Source organism: Aethalodelphis obliquidens, unplaced genomic scaffold, assembly GCF_003676395.1.
Source record: "Aethalodelphis obliquidens isolate GAN/ISIS:26980383/991018 unplaced genomic scaffold, ASM367639v1 scaffold57, whole genome shotgun sequence".
Classification (NCBI taxonomy): domain Eukaryota; kingdom Metazoa; phylum Chordata; class Mammalia; order Artiodactyla; family Delphinidae; genus Aethalodelphis; species Aethalodelphis obliquidens.
In genome coordinates, this window is record NW_020838001.1 from 8,405,582 (window position 1) to 8,415,478 (window position 9,897).

The window sequence follows — 9,897 nt, forward strand, 5'->3', positions numbered from 1 at the left end:
TACCTGGAGGCTCACCGTGGTTTAGTTATAAGTTGCTTTTTAAAATCAGTGAAATCTATAATCTAGACTGCGGAATGTGGAAGGAGCCAGGAAGAGGCCATTTAGTAGGGAATTACAGTTTTTCAAGGCAAAAGGACAAGTTATGCTAAATTTAAAGAGATGACCTGACTTATGTTGTAGTCATATTGTGATTTATGTAATATGACATAATTTAATAATATAAGAGGAGGTTCATCTAGAACTTACGCCCATATATGGCAAGCCGGTACTTTAACTGCAGCACGGCTGTCTGGGAGGGCTGCTGTGTCCTCCTCTCATTAGTGGCCCCCCCAGGACCTTCATTTACTCCCCTGTTCTGATCAGGCTGCAGAGAGTGAAGTTTAAAGTTCAACCCTGGGTCATTTGGGGACAGATTTTGAGTTGTCAGGTACATTTAGCCCGTGTGAGTGCTTGTGGGTAATACAACCTGCTTTCCAAAAACGTTGCTAAATTTTGACAAACTTTCCTAGGTGTTTGCCCAGGGCCAAGCTTTTTTATTTTCTGTAAAGATTAAGTTGTGCTCACTGCCCTCTAGTGGTAACTTGCTTAAGCTTAAGACAAAAAGCTTTTCCTCTGGTGGTTGGGAAAGTCGGTGATTTGTATTGGCTTGGTTTTCTAAATTACTTATTCTGAAGAATCTGGATATTCCAGCCTGTGTGCAGGTCCAGCTTGAGTTTGCCAGGTTCTGCGTGTCTCAGACTTGTTGGGAGAGCGGACAGCTGCCCGTTGGTTTCAGTCTATTAAATGTTCCTGTGATCGAGGTAGATGAAGAACTGAATCTTACAGTGAACTCTGCTGTGCTCAGAAAAAAAACTGATGCACACTTGCTTTAATACTGCAGGCAACCTCAAAGCAACATTTGGCATGTTTTTAGCCAATACCTAATATAAAAATTATTTTATACTTTCCAAAAATGTTTCTATCAAGAATCTTTAAGTCAGCTCGCCCTGTTCACATACTTGAGCCATCTTCTTACATGAATTATTTTTGTTTCTGTTTTAAGATAAAAATGATGATGGAGGAAAAATAAAGCATCTTACATCCTCAAGAGAATGTAGTTATTGTGGGAAGTTTTTCCGTTCAAATTATTACCTCAATATTCATCTCAGAACACATACAGGTAAGGAACTTCTTAGATTTGTTTACAGCATGTATTAGTTGAGAGGATTATGATGTAGTTCTGTGTCTGATTTTTTTTGTTGTTGTTGTGTTGTTCAGATATTCTGCTAGATCCTTGGACTAGCTTAAGGATATATGTGTAGTCTGTTGATTGCTGTGAAGTTAATTTCTCCTTTATCCTAACTCTCATCTTATTAAAACCTCTTTAACATTTTTTAATGCCACAGCTCTTTCGCATTAATTTTTATGATTTAGAATGCAATGAATATATTTAACAATCATTTATTTATTTTTAAGTTTATTTTAATTAATTAATTATTTTTGGGCCGTGCCACACGTCTTGTGGGATCTTAGTTCCCTGACCAGGGATTGAACATGTGCCCTTGGCGGTGAAAGCGCAGAGTCCTAACCACTGGACCGCCAGGGAATTCCCAATAATCTTTTCTTTAGGTTGTAGAAGCAGCTGTAACATAATGGTTTAGGAGGCTGTGTGGACTTGAATTTGCACATCTGCTCACCGGCGTACAACCTTAGGCAAATTACTTAACTCTTCTGCGCTCCCATTTTCTTAGCTGTAGAAGTGGGATAATATTCACTCCCATAGGGCTGTTATGAAGATTAAATGAGATAATTTTAAAGTGTGCTTTTTAATTTTTTAAATTAAAGACGTGTTCACATTTTCAAATATTTGGGGTAGAAAGGGCGATGAAGCAAACAACTCATGACAGATCCTGGATGTGAAGATTAATAGACAAGAAGGGAAAAGGAAAGGACCCCATTTTCTATGTCTTATTTGTTTCGATGCCTTTCCTAAACTTCTGTAATAGAGTGACATTTCTTGTTTTAGGTGAAAAACCATACAAATGTGAATTTTGTGACTATGCTGCAGCCCAGAAGACCTCTCTGCGGTATCACCTGGAGAGACATCACAAGGACAAGCAGACCGATGCTGCTGCTGAAGTCAGGAACGAGGGGAAAAACCAGGAGACGGAAGATGCACTTCTAACCACTGACAGTGCGCAAACCAAAAATCAGAAAAGATGTTTTGATGGTGCCAAAGATGTTAAAGGCAGCTCACCTGCAAAGCAACTGAAGGGGATGGCCCCTGCCTTTCAGAACATTCTGGGCAGTGCTGTCCTCTTAGCAGTACACAAAGATACTCAGGATTTCAGTAAAAACGCAGCTGATGACAGTGCCGATAAACTGAGCAAAAATCCTGCCCCTGCTTATTTGGACGTGTTAAAAAAGAGACCAGCAGTTGAACCTCAGGCACACAACCTCACCTGCAGAACAGAAGTGGACGTGGCCCCTCACCCAGACGGCCGGGTGGCCCATCACGTCCAGGTCGGCCACAGAGAGAAGAAAGCGGAGGTCGATGCCAACTGTCAGGAGAAGCCCTTAAACTTATCCCTCGGGGCTTCCCACTGCTGCCCGGCAGCTTCTTTGGGTAAAAGTGTGACCACGAGTACCACCTGCCCGTTCTGCACCTTCAAGACATTTTATCCAGAGGTTCTAACGATGCACCAGAGACTGGAGCATAAGTACAACCCAGATAGCCACAGAAACTGTCGGAACAAGTCTCTGCTTCGAAGTCGTCGGACCGGATGCCCCCCAGCTTTACTGGGGAAAGATGTGCCTCCCCTGTCGAATCCCTACAAGCCCAAGCCCAGGCCCGCCTTCCCAGCGCAGCCCAGACCCCTGCCGTCCGAGAAAGCGAAGCCCACCCCCCCGGGGCCCGGCAAAGCCCCTCTGACTTCAGGGATCGACTCCAGCACTTTAGCCCCCAGCAACCTGAAGTCCCACCGGCCGCCGCAGAGCCTCGGGGGGCTGGGGGCCGCGGCCCGGCAGCCGCCTTCCGAGATGTTCGCCAAAGCCAGTGCGACCCCGGCCGCGGATAAAGCCAAGCGGCTGGAGCCCAAGCCCAAGCCTCAGCCTCCTGCCGGGGCCCCGGCCCAGCCCGCCCCAGGCGGCGCCCTCAATGGCTGCAGTGACCACACCCCCAGGAATGACGGCCTCTGGGCGCCACCGGCCCGGGACTACTTCTGCGGCCGCGGCGCCGAGCCAGACGAGCCGCTCCCCAAGCGGCCAAGGGTCGGGGCCCCGGCCCGCGATGGGGACCAACCCGGCCCCCACTACCGGCGGCCCTTCGACCTCCCCAAGTTCCATGTGGTGCACGGCCTCACGTCGCTGCTGCCCCCCGAGTGCGCGTGCCCTCCGCCCACTGCGCTGCCTGCGCGGCCCCGCTTCTTGGCCACCGGCGAGGCGGATGCGGCTGTGCTGCCCGCGCAGAAGCCCTTCGCTGCGGCTGGAGCCCTGTTCCCCTGCGGCCCTGCGGGCCCCGCGGCCGGGTCGGCGCTGGAAGGTGGGTGTCCTGGAGATGGGGGCTTCCGGGAGGGCGAGACGTTCCGAGACCGGGCAGTGGTTCGGGGCCCCCAAACTCGGCCCTACAGGATGAAAGCTTATTCCCCAGTGTTTCATTTCGCTCTTTTAATTTAATTTTCTCCCTGGTTGGGAGGATGGTGAAAAGCGCTTGAGGACCCAGGAGTCTGATGTCAGGTGTCATTTACGCCCGCTCACCTGACTTCGTCACGGTCCAATTTTCTCCTTTGCACGTGTGTGTTGCGTCCAGCGCTCCAGCCCACCCTGGGAGGTGGGAACCCGGAGGTGGGGTACTTCTGTCCATGTCTCACCACCCCTACTAGACTGTGAACTCACTCAGGGCAGAAAATGAGTTTTATATAACTTTGGTATGCAGCCCTTGTCAGGTGCCCAGCACAGGGTGGTGCCAGGGGTGCTCAGTAAATACCCATGAGGACCCTTGATCCACCAGAGCAGAAGGCTAAGAACTGCTGGTTAAACAATCTTTTGAACAGCTTGATGTTCAGACTTACAGAACTGCACTGCCTTCTTTAGCCTTTGTTAAATAGTTAAGTGAATTGTAGAAAGCACAGTTTTTCCCTGTATTGTCCATTACGCTCATAGATACTTTGGTGTCTTTAACGCCCTTGCTAACTCATGACAGTTTCATAGAGGTGTCTGACACATACCTGTGCCTGCAAAAAAGTAGATCAGAGTGTCGTGGGGACCTGTCCCCCTTGGAAAACGTGATGAAACCACCATGCCTTCTTTTGTCGGATATAAACTCTGCAGGTTTGTCCGTCCCAAAGGGACAAATCCATTTTGAACCTCTCAGTTTGTATTTATTTCAAATTAAAGATTCTGTGTGGTGACAATGCTCTATCAAGGATGGCTTGATGCCAGTTGATCTGGTAGGGACAGCAAATTAAACAATTGCTTTCATACAGTCCAGTGACTTTTATAAAAATTCTGATGAAGATATAATTTTTGCAGCCTTTTGATTAGAAGCGTCCCCTTTTTTCCCCCTCCTCGGCACTTAAAATGGACATGAGTCATAACTGTGTCTTTACTTGAAGAGAAAAGGCTCTGTGTTGCAAGTAAATCAGTCTTTTTTTCCCTCCTCCTCCACACAGTTTTGGTTCATGATACACAAAGCTTTAAAATCTTTATGCTGCTGTTTCCGTTTAGCTTTTTAATTTTTACTGATGACCACCTAGCACTTAGATAATTTTAGCTTTAGTGACTTAAAATTCTGTGCTAAGAAATGTCCTCGTGGCATTTAAAACCATTTCACCTTGTAAGTAACTTTATAACATGTATGCATCTTATGTGTTCTGGTCACCTTGTCAGTTAGGAATTTTGAAAATTGACTTCTAACATCCCACACATTTTACCTAACTGTTGAACTTAATTCTAAATGCCCTTTTATGCTTTTTTTTTTTTCAATCAGGAAAAAGGCCTGTGTCCTATCAACACTTATCTAGCAGCATGCTACAGAAGAGGAACTATGAGAATTTTATTGGGAACGCACATTATCGACCAAATGACAAAAAAACTTGATTCCCTATTTTGGGGATGAAAGGTGAGCACATATAATGCATTGGTTTTACTTAATTGAAAATAAACCATCTAGCTTATCCAGTATAATAATAAAAAGTAAAATTGCTTTGAATTTGACTTTTGAAGTGTCTTAAAACAGAGTCCTCCCGGTCTCTGCATATCAGCGGCGATGATAATGGTAAAAACAACAATAGCAACTGGAAGTTACTAAGCATTTGTTTCATGCCAGGTGTTGAGTGAAGTGTTTTATCGCCATCAGCTCATTTAATCCTTCTTACAGCATCAGGTCAGGGGTTAGCCAACTGCCTACCACCTATTTTTGTCAATAAAGTTTTATTGGCACACAGCCATATCCATTCCTTTACGTATTGTCTGTGACTGCTTGGTGCCACAGCAGCAGAGGTGGGTAATTGGGATAGGGACTTCATGGCCTGCAAAGCCGAGAATATTAACTGTCTGGCCCTTTACAGAACAAGTTTGCCAATCCCTGGGTTAGGAGGTCCTGTGCCCACTTTGCAGATATGGAGACTGAGACTTGGATTATGTAACTTGCCCAGCGCCTTACTCTGCCTACTTTTGGTCGTAGGTCTGCACAGTCCAAGGCCTGTGCCCCAACCCTCCAGTTTAAGAGCTTGTTCAAAGCCTTTATAAATCCTTATCTGTTGGGGGAGGGGAGTGGGACAGAGCAAGTAGGTTTATTTCGACTTTTTGGTTCACATGGCAAATGTATCTAACGGTAGCTACCCCAAAGCCTCAGTGTTCTTGGAGTTGTACACGTGTTAGTTTAGTTACTTCCAAGTTTGGGCAGAGGGCATGATGTCTGTGTGAGAGTCACACTAGGATGCTTTTAAAAATAAATTGAATGGAAAGATTGGGGCTCATGGACCGATCTAGTTCCCTCCCAGATGACTCTTGTCCTGTCAAACCACCACCATATCCCCATGGAGCAGACTCTTGACTGAGTGCCTGCTAGATCTAGGTACAGAGATAAAGGCTCATGGACTAGGGCAGAATTTCTTCTTCTGTTTTCACTGGGACACATGGGGCCCGTCAGCCTCTGCAGCTCTACATCCTTCTCTCCCGCTCAGGTGATGCCAGTGGTGTGAGACTGGTGTCATCACAGGAATGAGATTAAATCCACTCTGCCTTAAAACCTGAAAACAGAAAATTTATAGGTTGTAAGCAATAGATTATTTGCACTGCATGTAACAGCAGATGGGAACCGTCCTGTTTATCCAGCTCCGGCCTCTTCCTGCAGCCTCTGGGCTACTCTGCTTGCATTTCTCTCTCCCCGGGAACATTCTTCCTGCACCCTCTTTGCCAAACAACCTCGTTCTGAGACTTCAGGACCAGCTCACATATCATCTCTGCAGAATGTTTGCCGGGAACTGGGGCTTCCCTGTTTGTGTTCCGTCTGAGCTGTGGTTCTTACCCATTTGTGCCCATCTTACCTGTGCGTCGGGCTTCCACTCCGAGCTAAGCTGAGGAGGGGTCTCCTTCGTTCAGTGGCTGGCCCATCGCTGGGAATTTCAGCCATACAAGTCGATAGGTGTTGGCTGAACAAATATTGTTACACTCTGTGCCATGAATTTCCCTTTCATAGGGTATAAACTTCCAGAGTTTCTTATAGATGGCAGTTGCCTTTGGCAACTGTCAGATATGAATTCTGGTTCTTGGTTAAATCATTTTCATTAAATCACTGTTAAGTATATATTAGCACCCCCTAAATAGTGCAGCTTTTATTTATTTAGACTCCTGAGACTTTGGTCACAAAATTTAAGCTTAAATGGAACCCATTGCATTTCTAGATCCCTTTAGCTCTATTTATTTATTATACTTTTTTTTTCTTTTTTAAGACTTTTGTATACTGTATTTAGTTTTATCCTAATCATCTTTAAACCTTTCCCCCTCCCCCCCTTAGGTCTTGATGGATATAAATGTGTACTCTCCATGAAATTGAATTAGTTCATCTTTTGAAAAAGCAGATGGTGAAAGCTACTGAAATAAGCTGTGATTGTACTGTACATATATAAAGAACACTACGGTTTTGTAAAGTTGTTCTGTTAACTTTTGTACCAAATAGCAATAAAAACTATAGTTGGAACAGTTGGGTTGTACACAAATGGAGACCGGACATCTCTATTTTGCCCTGAATAATATTTTTTTTAGAAGTGACCAAATAAGAAGTGGAGTTTTTTTGCATACTTGAGCGCTGCTGAAAAGAAATCATTTGGGCTGGGGGGTGGGATGGGGAGAAAGTATATAACGCTTGCACCTCAGGTAAAACTGTAAATATATGTTGTAAACCTGCTTGTTTAAAACTGTGTGTATTCTTTTCTCTAATGTTGCTCATCACTTGGAGCATGTTTCTGCTACTTGTCCTCTTTCATTTAAAATGTATGTTTTTTAAAAAATTTCTCAATGATTTGTATTATGTTAAATCCTCCGCAGTCTGTTGTTTTAACAGAATTGTTAACAGAAGCATTGACCCCCTATGAATATGTGCTGCATGTACGGAGATCAGCCATTCTGAATTTGGTGCCCTTTTACTGCAAATTTCGGTATGTCATCTGAGAAAGACCCAGATCCACAGTCCTTTTCTGAGGGAATGGCATGGTTTGTGGGATTTTTAAGTGTGTGTATCTACAGGGAAACATTTCCTCTGTAGGCCAGCCACACATTCAATAAGCGTACCAAATCGTATGTGGAGTTACTTAAATTTGTTTTCTATCAAATTAATCATTTTTGTTGGACAATTCCTGGGTTTTTCTGGCATTTGCCTAAATTCATATATAAAAATATAAACACTAAATTGTACATGTGAATTATATATATATTGGAAACAATTTTAAAAGAAATGAAAGTTTTGGGGTAATTTTAGGTTTGCATTTGGAAGTCTTGGTGTGTCTGGCATTTGGGTTAACTGTGGACACACTCAGGTTAATTACAGACACGTGGATTTTGCAGGAGTGCGTGCTGGCTGAGTTTTCTGGTACTCAGGGGAGAGGTAATCTGTTTTGAGACCTCAGTTGTCTTCCCATTTTTGGTTGTTTTGAAGCAGCAGCGTTTTTCTCAGTGTACATGCAATTTGGGTTTTAATGAGAGGCTAGCCACCAGCTGGCTTACTAGATGTTTTAAACTTCTATTCTCTTAATCCGCTGTCCCATGGCTGAGTGTATTCTGCAGTACCTGGGTTTAGCGACCACAAAATTCTTCATTAACAAAACTGTTTCAAAAGTAAATTTGCACTGTTAATTTTTCTTGCCCTGCCCTTCTCCATTAGAGCAAGGGTAATGTCCTCAAAGAATCCTGATGTTTTTTTGTTTGTTTTCATTATGCAACATGACACCTACTCGATAGAAAAGTCTTAACTCCCAGGTGAAAAGGGAGACCTGGTTTGAGATCAGTCTGCTGGCATCGTGATGAAGTGCTTTGTATCAGGAAAGTGTACACTATTTACCTTTCTTCCTGTTCACAAGCTGAGCCATATGTACATAATCTAGATTTTTGTTTTCATAGTTTTGCACTTTTATAGCCTACTTTTGAAGATTAACACATTTGCAAGATGATTGACCTGATCCTTACCTAATCCAATGAGTGTTACAGAAAGCTTGCTGTGATGATAAATATAAATCCTAAAAGGGGATACATGATAATAGAGGGCTGAAATTTAAATCTGTATTTAAAAAAAAAAAAATCACCAAATCTATTTGAAAACAAGTCAGTTCGTGTTATGCTGAAATTTTTGGGGGCTTTCAGATTTCTCCTTCTTAACCACATTTCTGAGTGCATAAAAATATCAGTTTTTTTTCTTTCCACAGCCCTTGTACTCCAAAATGTGTTTTTTTTTTTTTTTTTTTGTCCATCAGTATTAACTATTGGGATACTACTGGTTTTGTGTTTTTTTTTTTTCTTTGAGACAACAGTACATATAATAGAGGTACAATCTGTTGGATTTTTGTTTATGTATTTATTTCATTCCAGTTTGATTTATTTTAATTGTTGATACTTAAGTTGTCAAACCATAGACATTACTTGTTTTATTTATGATATATTTCAGCTTAAAGTTATGTTATTATATGTGGATGTAAATATAGATTTGGTGTTTTGCAGTCTTGGGCTTTGGTCTTTATTGTGTCCCTGCTTTCTGATTTTGTTTTAACTTTTTATAAATGTAATTTTAGACATACACCATAATAGATGAATATAATGAGTCCCCATGTGCTCGTCAGCAACACTTTGCCAGTCTCTTTGTGATTCCCCACCCCTTTCCTGAGTATTTTAAAGCAAATCTTAGACATAATTTAATTTCATTCCTCAGACACTTCTAAGTATCTCTGACAGATAAGGGCTTTTCCTGATCACACCTAACTAAGCGGAAAACGATTTCTCATAACTGACCTCCATGTCTGTCTGCATTCCCTGGTTGTCTCAGAAACGTCTTCTGACAACTGGTAAGTTGCAGTCAGGATCCAAACAAGATCCACTTACTTGGTTTAGTTGATAGGTTTCTTAACCCGATTTTAATCTTAACCTTCTACCCCCAACACACACACACACACACACACACACATACACACACACACCCCATGACATTTTATTTATTGAAGAAACTGGGTCATTTGTCCTGTAGAAGTTCTCACTTTCTTGTTTGGGTTTATTGCATATTTGTGGTTTCATCTAACCTGTGTCTCCAGCCTCTATATGTAGTCCTATAAACGGGTAAATAAAAGTCTAGAGGTTTAAAGTAGATCTCAATTTTGGGGAGGCGGGGGCTTCTTCATCCCATCGCACTTCAACTGCATCACCTCTGGACACGTA

The 9,897-nt window shown here is 43.0% G+C and overlaps 1 protein-coding gene across 3 annotated transcripts in view; it reads left to right on the plus strand.

Moving 5' to 3' along the window:
• ZNF217 (zinc finger protein 217) overlaps positions 1–9,191 on the plus strand; it is a 39,373-nt gene extending 30,182 nt beyond the window's left edge. For all 3 annotated transcript variants that reach the window (XM_027086958.1, XM_027086959.1, XM_027086960.1), the window contains 4 exons: positions 1,043–1,159; positions 2,006–3,520; positions 4,967–5,098; positions 6,998–9,191. In XM_027086958.1, the coding sequence (XP_026942759.1) occupies positions 1,043–1,159; positions 2,006–3,520; positions 4,967–5,076 (1,742 nt within the window). In that variant the 3' untranslated portion in view covers positions 5,077–5,098; positions 6,998–9,191. The remainder of the gene's footprint in view (positions 1–1,042; positions 1,160–2,005; positions 3,521–4,966; positions 5,099–6,997) is intronic.
• Positions 9,192–9,897: the final 706 nt, after the last annotated feature.